At 47.6% G+C, this 20747-nt stretch overlaps 1 protein-coding gene across 5 annotated transcripts in view; it reads left to right on the top strand.

Annotated features, from left to right (window-relative positions):
• The window catches only part of TRIO (trio Rho guanine nucleotide exchange factor), a 304156-nt gene that overhangs the window by 257329 nt on the left and 26080 nt on the right, over positions 1-20747 (top strand). For 4 of the 5 annotated variants that reach the window (XM_079791308.1, XM_079791311.1, XM_079791310.1 and 1 more), the window contains exons 35-40: positions 8227-8519; positions 9884-10054; positions 12572-12667; positions 16453-16601; positions 17869-17935; positions 19520-19623. In XM_079791308.1, the coding sequence (XP_079647434.1) occupies positions 8227-8519; positions 9884-10054; positions 12572-12667; positions 16453-16601; positions 17869-17935; positions 19520-19623 (880 nt within the window). The remainder of the gene's footprint in view (positions 1-8226; positions 8520-9883; positions 10055-12571; positions 12668-16452; positions 16602-17868; positions 17936-19519; positions 19624-20747) is intronic. The other variant, XM_079791309.1, reaches the window with a different exon arrangement.

The following is a 20747-nucleotide window of genomic DNA, read 5'->3' as shown; positions in this document are numbered from 1 at the left end:
GGGCTGGCTCCTATAAAGAGCAGAGAGAATGGCCCTGTCATTTCAAGAAGATAGGGCCAAAGGCTAGAAACTCCCCTTCAACAAAGCCAGTGTTTGCACTGGGGGGGGAGAAGGGCTGCATTAGAAAGTAAGCACTAGCCCTAACTGGTCTGGCTCAGTGGTTAGACCCTCGGTCTGAGGACTGAAGGGTCCCAGGTTCGATTCTGGTCAAGGACATGTACCTTGGTTGCAGGGTCGATCCCCAGTAGGGGGCGTTCAGGAGTCAGCTGATCAATGTTTCTCTCTCATCAGTGTTTCTATCTCTCTAGCCCTCTCCCTTCCTCTCTCTAAAGTCAATAAAAATATATTTTTTTAAAAAGGTAAGCTCCAGCATAAAGCAGAGTTTAAAAAGAGGAGAACTTCTGATAACGGAAGTGTTTTATAACCATGTGGTTTCAGCAGTGTGTGGCTATCTGTGCCTGGTTCCCCCATGCCCCCCCCCCCCCCCGAAGGCATGTCAGGTAGGCACACCCACCTCCACAGTGCCAGGAGGATGTGTCACAGGCCAGGACAGCCACCACGCTCATCTTGTTCTGGAAACCAGCCGCCTGGCGCTAAGCTGACCCAGCCACAGATCACGGGCACTGAGAGCGTTCCTGACCCAGCCCATGAGCCAGGGCCTGTGTGTTCAGGGCCTGGATGACTCACTGCAGTAGATTCTACTCAAGTCCTTACATTGATCAAAACTGGCCCATTCTTCCTGTGGTTCACTATCAGTAATGCCTCTTTCCTCTATTTCATTTCTGAGGTGCTTTCAGATTCACACTTAGGCAACATGCCATGTGTTGTTTATCTGATTGGCCAAGCAGAGGATTACACCATCTTCTTTCATTTTTTATTTAATTTCTCTACATTTCTTTATTGGAAATGCAAGTGGTGAGATTCACATGGAGAAAGACCTTTAAAATGGGATGGTTTCTGCCTTGGCTGGTGTTCTCAGTGGTTAGAGCATCTGCCTGGGCAGTGAAAGGGTTGCAGGTTCAATTTCCGGTCAAAGGAAGGTACCTGGGTTGCAGGTTCGATCCCCAGCCCTCGTTGGGGCTTGTGCAGGAGGCAGCCAATTGATGTGATTCTCTCACCTCGGTGTTCTCCTCTCTCTCTCTCTCTCTCTCTCTCTCTCTCTCTCTCTCAATCAATGGAAAAAATATACTAGGGTGAGGATTCAAACTGCGACGGTTTCCTGACTAGAAATTCTGACAGCCCCTCACACGCCTGAGTTTGAGAGGAAAAATGATGCTTGGAGTTTTGCATTTTGTGGCATAAGCGTATTTCCCAACAATTATGTCATGTTTTAACTCTTTTCAGAAACCACTCTGAGAATAGCATTTAGAGGTTCTCTGAGAGTAGAAGATCAAGTTTGCACGTTCGTTAGGTTAGATGGATGTGACAAACCTCGTTTCTCTGCTCTTGGTAAGGTGGCGTTGAGGAGGCTGTTTTCAGAACGTGGCCCCTAGGACTAGAGCACAAAACAGGGAAACTGCTGTGTGCATGCGCCCACACTCCTTGCTTTCAGCCTTCACAAAAAGGTAGAGCGATTGTTCCTAATTGAGTCCAGTTGTTTCTTGTTGAGTCTGTTTTCATTAATGCCGGTGATTATATTGTGTTCTTTCATTCAGGGGTTCAGGAGGTGGGCTGCAAGTGAAGGCTCCCCTGTGAGTTGGGGGGGGCGCACAGGGAGTGAGTGTGCTGGTCATTTGTGTGCAGGCAGCAAGGACCATGTGTTCTTCATTACCGCGTGAGCGTGGGCCCTGCTGCGCTGGACCTCTGGTTGAATCCAGGGATTTTTTAATTTTTTTTTAAGAAAGCTGAGGAAATTTATTCTTCTCCTTCATGTTTTCTGTGTCCACGTCATATTTGAAAGCAAACGCAGAATTCACATTTTCACATTAAGGACCCACGGTGAAATATTTCACCAAATTGTGAACTAATGTAAAATGTTCATCCAATGTTCTCTTGCCTCATTTTCAGCCATTCCCATCCTGCAAACCTCGCATCCGGTGCCTCTGGCCAGCCTCTAACTTTTTTAAAAGATTCTTTCCCGCGTTAACATGAGTTTGCATGAGAACTCAGCCCAGAGCGGAGCCTGAACACCTGGGCCCAGGTGTGTGCAGAGAGCGGCACCTCGGTGGGGCTGCAGTGTCCAGTCCGAGTCTGCGTTTCAGCCCCTGATGCGTGTTTAGTCAGCATAGGAGCAAAGTAAGGATCGCTGACTCACACCTGGAAGAGGGCCGGCACATAGGAAAGAGTAAAGCAATAACTAAAATGAAAAACGAGAAAGCAATCAAGTTTTCAGACGCTCATTCACAAATAGGATATAGATTTGAATTTGAAAAAGTATTCTAGAAAGACCTAATTCTTTATTCTGAACCACCAAAAGTATGGCCATATCTGGACAGGTCAGTTTCCTAAAATTCCCCAAGTAACACCCCAGCTTCGCCTTCCTCCTCAAACCTTGTCAGCCACTACACCTAGCGCTAGCATATGGAGGCGAAGTGATCACTGTAAAATTAAGAGACGATTCCTGGAAATGCATCTTCCAGAATAATTAGCAGATCACCTTACTTTTTATGTAATCTTCAAGAGGATTTCTAGTGTGTTATGGTCTATTTTTTGTTTTGTTCCCAAAAAATTGTTACCTTGATCCCAAAAGCAGGCACATTAAAATCCAGTTTGAAAATCATAGAGATGAGTCATTTATACAGAAAAATATGCTCTAGAATATCTGGACCAACCCAGGCAGCAGCCCTAAGCTAGCAGTCACTTGCTCTTTGCTTATAAGTCACTTATAGGTCTGATTTTCACATGTACACGTCAACCTTCCTGGTGTGGTAGAAGAATTTCCTAAATAAAAACATGGTGTGCTGCATTGAATTCTTGACAAGACTAAGGTTTAGTAGGCTAAGGGCCCCTGACTAAACCCTGCCTGGTCTGTTCGAACATAGTCTGGAATTTTCTTTCTCTTGCACATCGCAGTCACTGATAAATAAACATTTCTCTAAGTCTTTACGGCCAGAATGTAAGTCAGCACTTTGTGTTGGACGTGTGCCGAGCCCTGAGTTGGGCTCATCCTGGTCAGAGCGGATGTGCCTGACATCCCGGCGTTGTTACCTGGACAGATATGGTTGAACACCTCCCATGGACAGAAAGATGGGAATGTCTTTCTTTAAAACGAACAAGCTAAGATTGTTCTTGGAGACTCTGGAGGAGAATTAGAAATGCGAGACAGCCATTTATTGGGAAGTCTCCCAGTGTGGAACCCCTGCATCTGTGTGGAGGCCGTGCCGCATCAGACATGACTGGCGGTCAGCGTGGGTCCCTTGTGCGCGTTTAGCTGGCGGTATGTGAGCGAGAGGGGCCTGTCACAGCAGATGTGCAGGGACAGTGAAGCCCTGTGACACCAGCTTCCAAGGGCACAAGCTTCGCCCTGTCTTCCTGCTGCTGCCCACGGGGCCTGTCTTCCTTCCGCATCTCCCAGCTCCACTCTGTCCTGCTTTCTTCCTCCTCTTTTGCTATTGCTTTTTCTATGCAAAAATGGGATATTGCTTCATCTGCATGTTAGGCTATCAGTTTACAAACACATATTTGTTCCTTTCCCCCAGCAGCCGGGTGAGGAGTCAGTCATTTCACAACCAGGACACGAGGGCCTTGTGCGATACCCAGGCCCAGTGCAGACCCACCAGGTGGGCTCAAACCTCGGCCCCTTGCTTTGAATGCCCATTGGTCTGTAAAGTGAGCACTTTAAGGGAAAGGCAGGCTTTAAACTCAAGTGCAGCATAAACAAAGCAGCAAACATCTCTGCCCCTGGAGCCCCGGCCCGTGTGCGGCGGAGACAACGGAGGAGACACACTGAGCCCTGCAAGGAAGTGGGCAGATTTGGGGACAAATCAGATTCAGAGGCTGGAGTTTGTTTTCAGGGCTCAGTCCTGCTCAGTAAGCCAGTTTTCACTCCAAACACTCAGAAGCATCTTTAGGCTTTTCTCTTCTGAAAACGAGGAGAGGGTTAAAATGAAATGTGATCCTTCTTCGTCTGCAGCTAGCAGGATATGGGCCCTTTCCTTTTCTTCTTACGTGTTTTTTTTAAGGGCTTTATTAATCACAGATGTCTCAAATTTACAGTCTGGGACTAGAAGGCGATTTCTCTTCTCCCTGCAGTTTTAGGAGAGAGAGAGAGAGAGAGAGAGAGAGAGATAGTTCAAGTGGTGGAATTCTTTTCCTGTGTGGGGCTGAGGGTCAGGGCTCAGCTTTGCCCTGCTTTCTTTAGCTTTTTCATTATTTTAAGAAGAAATCTAGCATGGACTTTGTGTGAACTCGTCTCCTTGGGGTTGTTTTCCCCTCAAAATAAGGCAAGATATATTTTAATTGATTTTTCTCTCTTGGGGCTTCAGGCAGATCACCAGTGACTTTCTCGTACACACTTGAGCATTTTTTAAAATGACTTCAATGTTCTGATCTATCTCTTTATGCTGATGTTCCTTTTGTACCCTTAATAAGGGACAAGCTGTGTGTGTTTTTTTTTATTAGAAACAAAATAAAGTAATTCAGTAGGTTGTTTCATTCACCCTTCATCTAAAAATGATTTTGAGTATGTCTGAGATGCTAGGCTCAGCAGTTGAGCATCAACACATGAACCAGGAGGTCACGGTTCGATTTCTGGTCAGGGTATATACCTGGGTTGCAGGCTTGATTCCCAATAGGGGACGTGCAGGAGACAGCCGATCGATGATTCTCTCATCATTGATGTTTCTCTCTCTTTCTCGCTTTGAAATCAATGAAAATATAATTTTTAAAAATAAATAAAAATGGGCAAAAATTCCCTTCTTGGTTTATCTTTGCTGCCAGCCTTTTTCTAAGTCATAAATATTCCAGTAGAGTGAAGTAATGTCATGCAAGTGATTTGGTGAAGAGCAGCTCGGGAAGAGCCCTGCCGTTCCCTGCAGAACATCCGTCTGCAGCACTCCGAGCGTGGCCTGGGCACTCTGCCCTTCCTGGTCCAGGGCAGCCCATCGAGGCCACGGCCATGTTTAGTGCTCGACCTGCCAGATGAGGGGGAGATCTCCTTGGAACCTGCTTTCCAAAGTGCAAAGGACCGAATTGTATGCGGCTGAGCCCACAGAGAGAAGCTAGGGCACGACGTCTCTACTTTCTTTTTCTTTTGAACCAATTTGTACAACTACCAGCTCCTTTCCCAAGTAAGGCTAGAACGCCCTGAGCATCATCCACCTAAAGCCGGTCCTGCCCAGCAATGCAGTGCTCCCTGTGAACACTAAGAAGCATCTTTAGACTTTCCCGTTCGGAAAGCGAGGAGAGGGTTAAAATGAAATGCGATCCTTCTTTGTCTGCAGCTGGCAGGATATGGGCCCTTTTCCTTTCTTTCGTATGTGGGTCCCCAAACGTTACTGATGGACTGCAGGTCCTTCTCTCCTCCCGGTGATGCCCGCCGGCCTGTACCTTCAGGCTGAGGCCCTGCCCTCGCTGCTCACCCCGTCTAAGAGCCCCCTCACTTTTCTGTAACGCTGCGAGTTTGGGAGGACAAGGAGACTGTGGGGATTCCTGGTAGTCATCCTCTTTCCACTTAGCATTCTTATTGTCTGCTGCATTGCTCCCATGCCAATCCCCCCCAATCCTCATTTTTAGGCACAAAAATACATGTGAAGTTCATTTGTTCACATAGGTGGTGTTCCCCATTACTTCTGATGTCTGAGTATCTGCTTATGAGTGTAAAGACCTGGAGTGTAGTATATGGGCCTCAGTCCTATGCCTGCCTCCTCTGGTTCATAAAAGACACAGCAGCTCTCCTTCAGTGACACCTCACCCCATCCCGGCCTGTCCAGGGTGTCGCCCCACCTCCACCGGTGCACCACCTTCATGGGTATTTGTCTTGGGCAGTTACTCAATGGAGGGCATATACATTGAAGAAATGACTGTTCTGAACATATCGATTGTGAGTCAGCTTGGCCGATTTCTTTAGACTGGAGATTTCTGACATTTCCATTCGGTGCTTAATAAGCACCTACTGTGTGCAAGGCCCTAGGAGTACAACAAGTCACAAGATAGATGAGCCCTTGCCCTCGTGGAGCTTACATTCTCTAGTACATGGGTGTTAGGCCCGACTCCTTCAAAGGCTGGCTCCAGTGCCGCCTCCTCCACGGAGCCCTCCATGATCACTCCACCTGGTTCCATTTCTTCTCAATTTCTAACAGGGCTGAGACTCACTTACAGCATGTGTCCATTCTTGCCTGTACAATGGCTGTGTGACTCCAGAAAACACTATGGTCAGCCCCATGAGGGAAGGAGGTGGGGTTCATTCATCTCTGTCAGGTGGCAAGTATAGGGCCTGATGTGAGTCAGCACAATAAATGACTGAAATGTGTCACCGTGTCTTTCTGATAGTTAGTACTTTAAAAAAAAAAAAACTGGTTGAATAAATTATCACCTGGCAGGTGGATTATCCAAACCCTCCTCTTCCTCTGGTCCCTCCTGTTCTCACTGGGGGTCCTGAGACACGTCTCCTTCCTGTGACCTTTATGAGACCCTGAGAAAGCCCCTCGGCCGTCCTTGCTTCCTGAATGTCAGCTTAATGGTGTCATTCTCCCCGCCTCCTCCAGATGGCACCTGTGGAAAATAAAGCTGATGTGGAAGTGTTTTAGTAACTCATTAAAAATAAATAAAATAAAAACCATGTATGATTATATATGTTCATACACACACACGTACCATACGTATGGAGGGGGAAAGGTGATTACTCTTCAGCAGAATGCTGTTTGGATTCGTTCTGAACCAGAGTCGGCCTCTGAGAAGATCTAGATTTTTTTAAGAATGAGATCTTCCTTGAAATGCCTCATCTGTTTAGGGAAGATTGCACCCTCTGCCCTGCGAGGCTTGGGCCAGGGGAGGAGTGGGACAGCAATTAGTCGGGGCTCCGCTGTCTAGTCCAGGCGTCTGGAGTTGAGTGGCAACGGCTGTGGACTCTCACGGTAATCACAGGATTGGGAGGAAGTGGCTCGCTTACTTTTTAAGTGTATCACATAATGGCCCGCAGGCCACAGAGGTAAATACCGCGAAGGCAGGTGTCTGTCTGGAAGAATCTCTTCAATGGCTTAGTTTCATTTATTGTTGAGACTTCAAACGGTTTCAGAAAATACGCATAGTGAGTGCTCTTCTTCCTCATCCCATCCCCTGTGGCAGAGCCCGGGTTCGAGGACTCGGGAGAGGGCCAGTGTCCAAGGTCACTGGTTTTCAGTTTTACGGGAACACCTCATACATAATCCATGGGTCTGTTGAGTGTCAGCCGTTACCTACGTTTTTTTACATCTCCTTTGTTCTCCTGGAAAACCATCCATTCGGGGCTGACTACATTTAATTTTTGAGACCCGATGAGACGGTTCATGTGGGCATAGTTTCTGTAAGTGTTCTGGTTATCTGAGGAAGAACTCCTCCTCCTCACATATTTCTTTTAAAAATGTGTTGTTTTGTTCATTGTTGCCGGTATTGACTCCAACGTGTGAGGCAACTTGGCTGAGGCTGGGAGCAAGGAAGCACACGCCTGTGGAGTTTCAAAGTCTGGCTGTGAGCAAGGGTGCACGGTGGGCCCCCCAGCACTCCGCCCGCCTGGCCACAGCCACTGTTCACCCTGACGCCGCACGTTCCAGAAGCTGCTGTTGGTCACACAGTCCGCCCCGCTCAAATGTACACGCACACACACGCACACGCATGCACACATGTTTATTTACTGAGCTGTACTTTTATTCACTGGGAGTGAGCCAGATTAATACTCTTATCCAACAGGATTAGTTTTTAATTTCCTTGAAATTCTTCTTTAAACCATTCTTTCTTGGGTTTTGTTTATCAAGAAAATGGGAGAAAATGACTTAAACATCCTATCCTACGGTGTCTGTGACATTCTAAGTGACAATGACATTTTAAAACTGAAAATGATACTGGTTTGGAGACTTGGGATTTTTCGGAGGGGGCAGTACATTTTGAGAAAAATCGTCTCTAGCGTCACTCAAGGGTGTTAAACATTTGAAAAGCGTGTGTGTGGGATGGGCCTTCTCTGTGGCATTTCTCCCGGTCGGGTTAGCCACACGCTGGGCGGTACTGAGGCTCCTTGGTAAATGGCCGGACTTGGACACTGGGAGGATTGGGGCCACACAGTCACGCGTTGGGGTCTCTCTCTGGTCCCTGCAGACTCGCTGTCCGTCTCCAGTAACGATGCCAGCCCGCCTGCCTCCGTGGCCTCCCTTCAGCCCCACATGATGGGGGCCCAGAGCTCCCCAGGCCCCAAGCGCCCAGGCAACACGCTGCGCAAGTGGCTGACGAGCCCGGTGCGGCGGCTGAGCAGCGGCAAGGCCGACGGGCACGTGAAGAAGCTGGCGCACAAGCACAAGAAGAGCAGGGAGGTCCGCAAGAGCACGGACGCCGGCTCGCAGAAGGACTCGGACGACAGCGCGGCCACCCCGCAGGACGAGACCGTGGAGGAGGTCAGTGCCGCTCAGCCCGAGCCCCCGAGCCCCCGAGCCGGGCACCCCAGAGCCCTCCAGCACGTTCTCTCCGAGTTGTAGGCACGGTTGCTGGTCTGACTGTTCTCACTCGGTTCTGTGCTCCGAGGTGCCTAGGAGTGTGGGGGGCCCACTGAACCCCTGTGAGCGGACTGCTAGACTCAGTGGGGACAGGCCTTGGAGGAGCTGCTCCAGGTTAGCAGGGTCAGGACCTGCATGCGGCTTCTGCAACCAATCAGAGGCCCGGGAGCTTCCCTCCCTCCCCGGGCAGGGCACCCCGGGCCTGCCCTCGAGCAAGTGGGTGCCCTGTGCCTCAGCTTCTCCCCCTCATTCACCCAGGGCCAAGGCCAGGAGTGCTGGCCAGAGCTGCCCGGTCTCAGCAGCCCCTGAGGCTGGAAAAATGTCCCCCTTCCCCCCACCACATATTCACACTTACCTCTGTCCTGAGTAGTAAACATGATTATTTCCCTGTCATCAAAGATAAATATAGGTAGGTCAGCCAGGAATTTTTTTTCATTTCCTTTTGTGGGGGGCTCAGTGGGGTTAATTATACTTTATTCAAAATTCTTTCATGATCCCCAAGTTGGGCTGGAAGCGCTGGTGGTGTCAGTGAGGGGCCTGCAGAGGTTTTAACGAGACCCACCCAGACCCCTCACAGGCTTGGAAAGAAAAGGGCAGAGGGAGAGAAGGTACAAGCTCTGTGTGGTTTGTTTGTGGATGTGGGTGTCCCACTGTTTTCCCCACTCTGCCCCCCCTCCCCGGGCCCCGCACACTTTGCTGCAGGCTGTGCTGGAGCGTGTGGTTCATTGCATTCGCATCTTTCTTCTAAATCTGTGTCCTCTTATTAGAAATAAACTGAAATGTTTTCCAAAAGTAAGAATAGAGGGATATTAATGGGGTAATTCAGATTCTTAAAATGCACCTTGGACTGCATTTTTCTTTACACCATTATTATGTCCATGAATTTTATTCTAGCGAGGTGCCAAAGGGGGAGCGAACATGGGCCGGGGGACCTGGAGCACCATCAGGGTTAGGGCTCAGACTTTTGAACGGGTTGTTTTTTTCTTCTTCAAGTTGAGATCTATTGAGAGCCTAACATCCCATTGGCAGTTCCTTCTAAACACACGCTCAATGGCCCTTCTCGTCCAAGTTGGCAAACAGGGTGGTTGGGCTGCAGGAAGGAATGAGACGTTACCATCAGGGTTGGGAAGATTGTTCCTCTGTCTGCCATCTGAGCTTCCGTCCAGGATGTAGTTTTCCAGTTAACCCCTTAGGGCTCGTTTCTGTGAACTGGCGTTGACAGTCGGGACCCACAGTGTAATGAGCGAGTGTTGGTTCCATTTCAGAGAGGCCGGAACGAGGGCCTGAGCAGCGGCACGCTCTCCAAGTCCTCCTCCTCGGGCATGCAGAGCTGTGGAGAGGAAGAAGGGGAGGAGGGGGCCGACGCCGTGCCCCTGCCCCCGCCCATGGCCATCCAGCAGCACAGCCTGCTCCAGCCGGACTCGCAGGACGACAAGGTAGGGGCCCGGGCCCGCCCGCGTGATGGGGGCGCCCTCAGTAGCTGCTAAGCTCCAGCCTCATTGCAGGAGATGGGTGACTCCCCGGCCTTGCGAGGGCGCCTGGGAAACATTCTGCTTTTCAGGCAGATTCCGTCCGTTTTCATCCCAAAAGCTTTGTGGATGACCAAGTCCAATTAGACTAAGTAGTAGGCCGGCAAGTGCTGTTTCTCACACACGTGCATTTGTATAAATATGTTCATTTTTAATGGTGCTTCAGCAATTGCCACTTTTAAAGTAAGGTTCGCTTTTTTACTGTCCTGACGGGGTCCCTGAGAGAGCAGCCACAGCCGCCACGAGCTGTCTGCGCCGCCGCCTCCTCGCCCAGCGTTAGGCCAGCCTGTTCTCCTGTGAGGCGTTTCTGCACAGGGTGTTCAGATGAGGTCGTTGCTGCCAGTTCCTTTCTCCAGCATGCCACAAGTCAGGATCACACTGGAGTGTGGGGTCAGGTGTCCACGTTCAGAGCCACGGAACTCCTCCTTGGAGACGTGCGGAGGCGCCAAGCCAAGTCCATCTGTTTTTGTGTTTTTTGAGTTCTTATGTAATCGAGAATTATTTTATATACCCCAATTAAGACCCCAAAATATCAAAAGGAAACCTGATGGCTGGCTTGTGCATCCTCTCGCATCCTGGCCCACTGTGCTCCTCCAGATTGTCAGGTGCTGAAAACAGTGCTATGAAGTCATCACTGGTGATTTTTTTTTTTTTTGCAATAGCTAAAGTTTTATGAATAAAACATATCAGTTTTGCCCATTCTTCCCTTTGTTCTTCCCCTGACTCCCTCCTCAGCGTTATCACGATCACTTGCTGAATCGCCTGTTTTCTGACTGGGGGAGGGGGGAAGCCAGGGCCAGTGATGAACAGCTGCCCAGCCAGGTCGCACAGGAGTCTGGACCTTCTCTGCAGAGCTGACCCCCTCCTCCCCTCCTGGCAGTCAGCGCGCAGTCAGGCAGCTGCGGGTCTTGGCTGGAGGATGTAGCTTGGGTTTGAGTCTGGAGTTTGGGGCGACTGAGGTGCACACCCTCCACTGTCGGGGGTGGGTGGGAGCAGAGATGAAAGAGGACCTCACCCCTCTGCACAGAGCGGACTCATCAGGAAATGGGGTGCGTCATTTCTCTAACAATCCCTAAGCTGTTTTCGTAGTATTCTAAGCTGTACCATTCTTAAAAGCAGAACACTGAAATGTCTTAGATCTGCATGGTCAGCCAAAAGGGAGGTGCTAGGCCTGGTTGGTTACCAAGTAAGAGTATTTTTTTCTCCACTTACACAGTGGATTGACTGCACGATAATTCTTCTGTTTGCTAAAATGGTTTATTGGTTATTGTGTTACCTCATTGGGTATTATCAACAGCAGTTCTTCATTTACAAAAATCTATAGTGATGTTCCCAGAGAGTATATATCTTGTGACTAATATTTTGTTTTGTTCTGTTTTCTCTTTTTGTAAACTTTCACGACAGCATTATGTTGATTTGTGTTCTGTGTCTGTTTTGGCTCAGTTCCCTTACCTCTCCATTTGAATTTTTTTTTCCTTGTTTTCTTCACCTCATATTCCAGATTTCATTAGACCAAGCCAGCATTTGTTTTGCAAAGTGCATAGCTGAATCCACACATGTAAAAGCCTCGTTGTGAATGTATAAATCCGTGCTGTCTGCTGTGAGAAGCGCATCGCTAGGACAGCTAGCTGTGTGTCGCATGCCTCTCCGCTGCCCTTAATATGAAGCGAGGCTCATATTACGCCCCTCTTCTAGTTTCCAGCCGATGAACAGCGCACGTAATCTGCAAACACACGGTGTTTGCTAATTACTGAACTTGAATGCAGTAGCCCTGCCCCCCGATTCCTTAAGTGTCACCCCTGTGTACCCTGACTCTCGCCGTACACGGCGCCCGATAGCTTGTGAGGCCACAGCTCTTCTGTACCCTGCACTAATGACGGGGGAAGTGGATGGCAAGGGAAATGGTGAGCTCGTCCCCCTCCTCGCTGTCTGCTCAGCGGGCCCTGGTTCCTTTTCTTTCTCGGCACAGGAAAGCCATTTTCAGTATCTTGTTTTGTTTCCTGGTTATTTAAGGATTCACTCATTAGACCTTAAGCCTTTCATTCTTCCATTGATCAGAGTCTATATTTTTTTTTCTCCTTCGCCAATAGCCCAGCCAGCAATTGCAAAAGTTACAGTTAGGATTGTCCCGTGCCCAGGCACCTCTCTGGAAAGCGTTTCGATGTTACATGGCTGCGGATTGAAAACAGACACGGTCTGCTTTCCACATGTATCCCAGACAGGTTTTATTTAATACTTCATGTCAGAATATTGTAAATTTAGAAGGATGACTTTAAATAAATGCAAACAAAGACAAACTTGTGGTCTTTTTGTCTGGAATTACTTTTAAGAAGGGCTTGAGCTTGCAGGAGGATTTCCTGTCTGTCCAGTGACTAACTTGAGGCATCCCCCTCCCCCCTTTCTTTTTCTTAACTTCTTCCATAGGCCTCTTCTCGGCTCTTAGTCCGCCCCACCAGCTCCGAAACGCCGAGTGCAGCCGAGCTTGTCAGTGCAATTGAGGAACTCGTGAAAAGCAAGATGGTAAGGCTTTCCGAGGAAGAGGCTCGGAGCGCTGTGTGCCGCTGCAGTGCATGGGCCTTGTCCATGTGTTGCTCTTGTGCCCTTGTCATGTGGGCTGCAGAATGTGTCTGTGACTTCTTGCACAGTGGGGCGTGCCCCAGGCCACCCTCACTTGTACCAGCTGCCAGAGTCGGGTCCCCAGGACCATCCTCGGGTTCAGTAGTTCACTGGAAGGGCTCACAGAACTTAGAAAAGCCACCGTTGCAGAGTCTTACTGTGAACAGACACGGGTTAAAACCAGCAGGGCAGAGGCGCAGTGGGCTTCGAAGTCAGACAGGAAGTGAGGAAGTTAGACAAGGAAGCCTGCGAGGAGTTGGCAGATAAGAAAGAACTCGACGCCACTGGTCAAGAATTGCGGATCGTGTCCGTAGGAACGGAGTTAAACCTCACCCTGGCTGTCTCTCTGAGGGAGAGCTGATGAATGGTGCCAACCAAGGACGCTTACATTGTAATCAGTGCATTTCAAGCATCCTTAAACAGTTTAAAAACAGCCTTTCATACACATCAGTGATATGACCATGAAAATCATCCGTGTCTGTGAATTTAAATAGTTCTCCCAAGAAACGCTATAAGGCAACGCTTTGTCAACCTGCCGGTCGATAGTCTGCACATATTTAAATCGCATTCCACTTTAAGTGGGCGGAGATTCGCTGTGATTCACTTAGATGACTGCTAAAGGAGAGGAGTTCTATGGCTGTCTCTTTCCCCTCTTACTGGTTTATTCCTCCTTTGCAGCTCTCTCACTCACGTCTCTTCTGAAGTTAACAGGCATGAAGTTGTTGGCATTGCGGGAAGGCCATAGGTTTGGGAGTCAGGCAGATGTGGGTTGAAACTCTCCTACTTACTGTCTCTCGGCTGTGAGCTGGGACCGTGAATGGAGTGCGGTTTGTTAAGCTCCTAGCAAGCGTTCGTCGTGTGGACATTCACTGATGCCTCTCCTTCCCAGTGGGAAAACCACACTTATTCTTTTTCTGATGGACTCGCCCCTTCTCCACCCTCCATGGAACGTGATCTAGATTCTGCCTTTTTTTCCTGGTCCAAGAGAAACATAACTGTGGTCATTTCCTGTCACTGATCCTCCCATGACGAACAGGAACTACTTTTGTGGGTAAAAACCCTGGTGAATCTTTTTAATATTCTTCACCCTATCCTGGCCCCTGGGACTCTGAGTTGCTTCTGCCCATCCAACCACGTGCATCATGTTCATTTCCGCGTGGATGATGATCTCTTAGGCTCAGGCACCTTCATAGGATTTGAACCCTGAATGGTTTATGCATCAGAAGCGAGGTATTCATGGGTTGGACTGGGGAGAAGGTGCTCGACTCCTATGCAGAAGTATTCAAGGAACCTCCTGACCCGAAAACCTGAGCATTCTACCTGAAAAGTCAGAACCACCCAGAAGACTTCCTGGGTTTGCTCCTCTCTCCTGTCTCCACGTTCCTGAGAGATTGTGTATCTTTGGTGTATTATCTTCCCTGAGCGGCAGCAATGCGGGCAACAGCAACAGACAGCTATAGTGGCTGCTGGGATTTGACTTTGGGGTTTTCTTCCGTTCTAAATATAAAGGGAGATACAAGAAAGAATGGGGATTAATGAAGTAAACATCTAACTCAAGATAGTAGAAGAACAAAAAAATAAGCCAAAGCAGAAGGAATGAGTTCATAGAGATAAAAACAAATTATTGAGCTGGAAAAGAGAAAAATAGTAGAATATATAAAACCAAAAAATGGTTTTTTCAAAAAATATAGATATCAGGTAACCTGAAAAAAAAAAAAAGAAAGAAACAGAGCACAAATTCACAAAATAAGAAGTTATAGGGGAGCAGCAAACAGGAAATTGAAGCAGTCGTAGCATTACTTTGTTCAACTCTTTAAAAGTAAATTTGAAAACCTGGATGACATCAGCAACTTTTAAGATATAATTTGCCAAAACCAGCCTCAGAAGAGAGACTCGCTACAAGACCTTTCTTCATCTAAGAAAGAAGTTGGCAGGTACCTACCAGGCGCAGAGGATCCCGCAAGTCGTTCATCCGAATCTGCCATCCCGGGTCCCGGGCAGCTGTGGCTGTGGCGGCCTTGCCCCACGCACCCTGCTTGTGGAAGAGGCAGTGGGCGGCGTGGAGGGAGTGGACGGCATGAATGTGAAGAGGACACGCAACCCTGACGGCGCACTGTGGGTGTGTACGCCCAGGTCTCTCTGGACGGCCCACCTCGTCTGGACCAGCCGTGTCTCTGTCCAGACAGCCTTTCCACCCGCTACCGAAACTGCCTCGCGGACATCACTGACGTCCAAGACTTTACCTCACTCGCTCCTGGGCGAGGGCACCTCTGGGCATTTCTCACTTCCTTCTTTTTCTCACCATTCAAGTGGACAGTTAATTCCGAGCGTCAGCTGCTGGGCGTCTGGACAGGAGGCAGAGCAGAGCTTCCTCCCTCATTCTTCAGACTCGCCTCCTGCAGGACCTCCAGAACCAGCGGGCGGCCAGCCTCCGCTCTCGCTGCAAACCACTCGCTGCCAGGAAAGGTCAATAGCTATTTATTTGAAACTCAGAGTGCTCTTCTCTCATTACACCCTGTTCCCCAACTGCACTTCCCAAGTCAGAGCAGCAGTGGTGTGTTTCCACAGCTCCGTGGGTGTGATGAACAAGATGGCATGCACAGACTTTGTGTCCTCCAAGCTGTGCTTCGTGACGGAGTCAGCATTGTTCTCTGAAGGGGAGAAAACAGGACACGCGTTGAGGTTTGAATTTGGTAGGAAATACTGTGTTCTTGCAGTTTGTGTTGGGTTTTTTGTTTGAAGATGAGTCAATCACATTTTCCCGGTTCAAGTCGCTAAATACTTCTCGGTCATCTCTGAATGTCCAGCGGGGCTGCTTCGGAAACTTTCAAACTGTAACCTATGCTTTGTAGATTCAGGCTAAGAAAAAAAAAGTAATATGTACCAGTGAGAAAGTAATCAGTTGCAAATTGTCACGTTAATCCAGAGAGAGAAGTCACCAATATTTAACTCCCAGATTTAATCACCTGCAAAGCTTGGCTTGCGGTTCTACAGTAGATACAACAACAAAAACAACCACCTGCAGAAACTAAAATCCGAGGGGGGGGGGGGCAGGTTTGATCAGTAATTGAGGCCAGCATGCCTGCTTCCTCCAGAAGAGACAGACAGGAAGTGCAAGTGTCCCCAAGACCGCCATCATTGTTAGCGGAGTGATCTGTGTGCACCAGAGTATGAATCGAGGCTTCATAGATCATCAAGAAACAAACCAAGTTTGTTTAAACTAAAATACAGATGGATGCTGCCACGTAGCCCATGGTAAGGCACGTGGGTGGACGTATGGGGTAAACAGGGCAATCGAGGCAATGGCACACATTTCTTAACCGATCACACTTTCAAAAGGCAGGAATATAACTGAAAAGACAATTTCTGGATTTGAATTGGGTGCAGTGCTCTGGTGTAAACATGTTGTATATTTTTCTAATTATTTGTAATAAGGAATAGACTATATCAAAGGCTATAAATTTACTTTTTTTTTCCATTCTAATGTTCCTCTTTTATCCAGCTCCTCTTATTCAGTTTTTTAATAAAGTTGGGGGGATTGTTATTAAATACTGTATAATTTCACAAAAATAGATTTTCTGATTTTGCGATCAGCTCTACTGTGTCTTCTGAGTGTGAGATTTTCTTACCCAGATTTCAGCCCTGATGACTCTGGGCAGAAGCGTGATTGGGGATGTCATTTCTTTCAGGCGCTGGAGGATCGTCCCAGCTCCCTCCTCGTTGACCAGGGAGACAGCAGCAGCCCCTCCTTCAACCCTTCAGACAATTCCCTTCTCTCCTCCTCCTCGCCGATCGATGAGATGGAAGAAAGGAAGTCCAGCTCCCTAAAGAGACGGCAGTAAGACACACATGTTTGCACTGTCATTGTTTGGGTGGCTTTCCTCCTGTCACTGTCACCTTCGGAACTGGGACTGGGTCTCATGTCTGACTGAGCGCGATGAGGAGGCCCAGGGTCTCTGAGTAGCTACACATACGCATGAAAAGCCCTCAGGCCCCCACAGGGCTCAGTCAGCCATCACTGCAGTTTTTATTGTTTCATTTTTATATTATACAACTTAATTTTTAATATGTCTTCATTGATTTTTAGAGAGAGGAAGGAGAGGGAGAGAAAGAAACATCAGAGATGAGAAAGAAACATTGATTGGCTGCCTCCTGCATACCCGCTACTGGGGATCAAGCTGCAACCCCCAGGCATGTGCCCTGATCATGACCTTTTGGTGCATGGGACAACACTCAACCACTGAGCCACACCAGCCAGGGCACAAATCATTCTTATTTATTCATAAATTCGAGACAAGAATATCTCCTCGAATCTGTGGTGAGAAACTCCTATACTTTCTATTGTATGCACAGTTGTGAAGGAAAAAGAAGGCAACATAAAATTAAATTCAGTCCCCAAAACCGTAATATTTTCTGAATATATATTAGTGGTAGTGTTTCTCTGTTCCAGTAAAGTATCTTTTAGTGAAAGAAGAAGAAAGAGCCCTGATAAATATTAGGTTAAACTTGCCTTTGGAAGAAAAGAACACTGGTAAGCTGCATAGGGCACCTAGATGATGTGCGCACGTGGGAGGTGCTTAGTCAGCGTTGGCTGGTTGAATGAATGAATGAATGAATGAACCAAGAAAGGAACGACTTCAGGCTAACTGGGTGAGGATGTGCCCTGCTGATGAGTAATTGTCTTCTGTTATCTGAGTGGCCTTATGCAGTTACTGAACCTTACAAAGAGAAACACTTCTGTGTTAAGTTTTTTTCATGTATGTTCAGAGAAGTTTACAATGACTTAATCATTAAAAACAAAAGCCTGCTTCCTGCAGTGTCATGCATTATGTCTGTGCTTCTCTTGGTGGTTCCTTTAAGTGATCGGGTCTGGTGGTGGGGGTTCACCCTGAGTGGGAAGTGTCTTGTGACCTCCACAGCCCTCAGGGGTCACCAGGTGCACCTCCCTGGATTTGGGACACTCGGAATTGGAGACTCGGTGGTGCAAGTCTGACATGTTTCTTCACATTCCTGGGGGAGTCTGCCCCGACAAAAGCAAAGTGCGGAAGAATTCCTTTAGAAAATGAAGAGTCTAGATTGTAAACACTTTTTCTCTCTCTTTCTAGCTACGTTTTGCAAGAATTAGTGGAGACAGAGCGTGACTACGTGCGGGACCTCGGCTATGTGGTAGAGGTATGTTTTCAGAGATTTAATAACCTGTATCGGTCCCCAGAGTCCACAAAGGGGTATCATGTTACATTTTAACACTGAGACTTTCTCCAAAGCTTTAAAGACATTTTTGACGGGGGTGGGGAAGCATTACTAAAAAATAAAGTTGAGCCAATTATCTTAACAACCAATATTCACTTTTCAAGGCCTCTTTCTGTCTAATGTGCCTGACATGCTCATTTTTTAATAATTAAGTTTTAAAATTAGGATATCTAACCATTGTAGCTATTATATGGGAGTCTTGCCTTTAATTATTTTACAAGAGGTAGATATCACCACAGAAATGCGCACATCACTGGTTAACAGAGTCTGTGCCCAGCTGTGGATTCAGTTCCATCCTGAATCTTCAGAGAATGGTCAGCGGATGCACCAGACCATTTGCTTATCATTTTCCCAGACACATGTCTCACCATTTTCATTGTCCGGAGGTTGCTAAGCCCTGCGTGGCCATCAAAAACCATTGCCGGGGTCAAGGAGCGCCTCCAGGCTTTTCCCTGCCTTTAAGCTCAGAGCATGATCTTCTCCATAAACTCAGCTCATCATAGAGCTATTTTTATAGCATAAAATCTTATCACCTATCCCTTCAACTTTGCACATATGTGTGGGACAATGCTTTTGGGGTCTATATTCTATTAAAAGTAATGGCTAGTAAGTTAAATGTGTAACAAAAAGAGTTACTATACTTGCTTTGTCTACAGTCATTGTTAACAGCAAAAGAAGTCACTTGAATACTTAAGAGGTTCTGGTACAGGCTGAATTCCATGTGCGTTAAATAGAAGTTTTAACCATATTTTAGCAACATATTTAATCAGCCATTGTTTAAAAAAATCAATCTATGAAAAGAGTACAGTTAAATACTGCTTTAATAAATTACGGAAATAATCCAAAAAGAAAAGAAAATGTTTATATGAGAAATACTGAGAACAGAGGAAATGTTTCTGGGCAAATAGTTAATATTTATAAGATGATTTGTTTTATGGAACCATCTACATGTATTTAAACTTCTTCAGTTCCTTAGAAGGACTGTGATGACACATGGAGAGAAAACCATGGCAATGAATGTAACAGTGTCTGTTCTGCTTAAATGTACACACTGGCCCTTGAACATCAAGGGTTTGAACTGCATAGTCCACTTGCATGTGGATTTTATTTTCATTAAATACTGTAAATGTATTTTCTCTTATGGTTTTCTTAGTAACATTTTCTTTTCTCTAGCTTACTTTATTGTAAGAATACAGTATGTAATACATACAACGTAGAAAAGATGTATTAGTTGACTTTGTTATCGGTAGGCTCTGGTCAACAGTAGGCTATTAGTTGGAAGGTAAGTTATATGTGTATTTTGGGGGGCACTGGGGCTGGCACCCCTAAACCCCTGTGTTGTTCAAGTGCCAGTTAAGGACCCTTTCCATATAGGATTTTTATTTGTTTTTAAATAAAGAATTGGTTACAAGACATGGTATATGTGTTTTGTCCCTTATTACTAAACCATTACTTGGTACAAACATGTTCAGTGTAATAAACATATTTTTAAATATTTCATTATAGGGCTACATGGCACTTATGAAAGAAGATGGTGTTCCTGATGACATGAAAGGAAAGGACAAGATTGTATTTGGCAACATCCATCAGATTTATGACTGGCACAGAGAGTACGTAAAACCCACGTCCCGCTTGGTGGTGTGCACACCGCGGCACTGTCAGCCCCCCGCATGTCAGCGAAGGGGACGGATAGGCATTGGGTCATTGCGTTTCCTTGCCTGTGCACCTGGGGGAGGCAGCTGGTGCACAGGAAGTATTGATGGGCCGAGGAGTTTTGTGGTAGCATTTCATGGCCCGCGCAAGGGTCTTATCTCCTTCCTGCTAGTCCATCCAGGGGCCCCACCTCAGGGTGCCGAGCCTCACCACCTGGTTCATAGCCCAGGCCTGACCTTGAGCCCTTGATGTCCCCTCTCTGTGCCACCGTCTTCAGCTACATACCTGGGTCATAGTGTGACCACCCCCCGCCCCATGGGATTTCTGTGAACGGGAACCGAGTTAATACATGTGAAGCACTTAGAACATCATCTGCATAGAGTAAGCCTCGATACATATTTCTAAAGAATGGCAGCCACCTCCTGAATAAATACCGATTACACTCAGAGGGTCTTGAAGATGCTTATCTTCCAACTCAGTCTTAATGGAAAGCGTGGCCATGATTGCCCATGGAGGTCAGATTTGGTCGCAGTACATGCCACGCCTGCCATAACGAGATCCGGGTTGGGGCTGACGCTACAGCAGCCACCCGGCCTGCGGAGCTGGTCACCGCACGTCCGTCCCTCAGGTCATCTTGCTGCTGACTTTAAAAATCCTTAATGCAGGGAGTGCTCCCTGTCAGCTGCTGGTGCTGTGGTGGACAGTTCAGCTGCACTGTCGGTTCCCATCCTGTGGGCAGCTCCCGCCTTCCTGTCTGTGTGTGCATGGCGTTCCTGAGCCCAGAGCACCTGTCATCACCTCCTACACCCAGTCAGGTGCTCGCTGCCCCGTGAGCCCCGACCACTCTAGACAGAGTGCTCCCTCCAGGCAGATGACACGTGCAAGAGAGCTTTTGAAACTGAACACAGCTACAAATACAAGGAGGGATTGCCAGGGTGTGTCTCATGTGGGTTTTATTATTTCAGTACCTCTCTCTCCTAATGGAAGGTAGGACTCTTGAGCCCTGGTGTTAAGGGTTATATCTCCTATAATATCTAATCCAGTTGGACTCGGGTAAATGCTCGGTCAGCTTTGGGAGCAG

Source organism: Cnephaeus nilssonii (assembly GCF_951640355.1).
Source record: "Cnephaeus nilssonii genome assembly, chromosome: 2".
Classification (NCBI taxonomy): domain Eukaryota; kingdom Metazoa; phylum Chordata; class Mammalia; order Chiroptera; family Vespertilionidae; genus Cnephaeus; species Cnephaeus nilssonii.
Note: the sequence above shows the minus strand (reverse complement) of the source record. Positions and strands in the feature narration are given on the sequence as shown.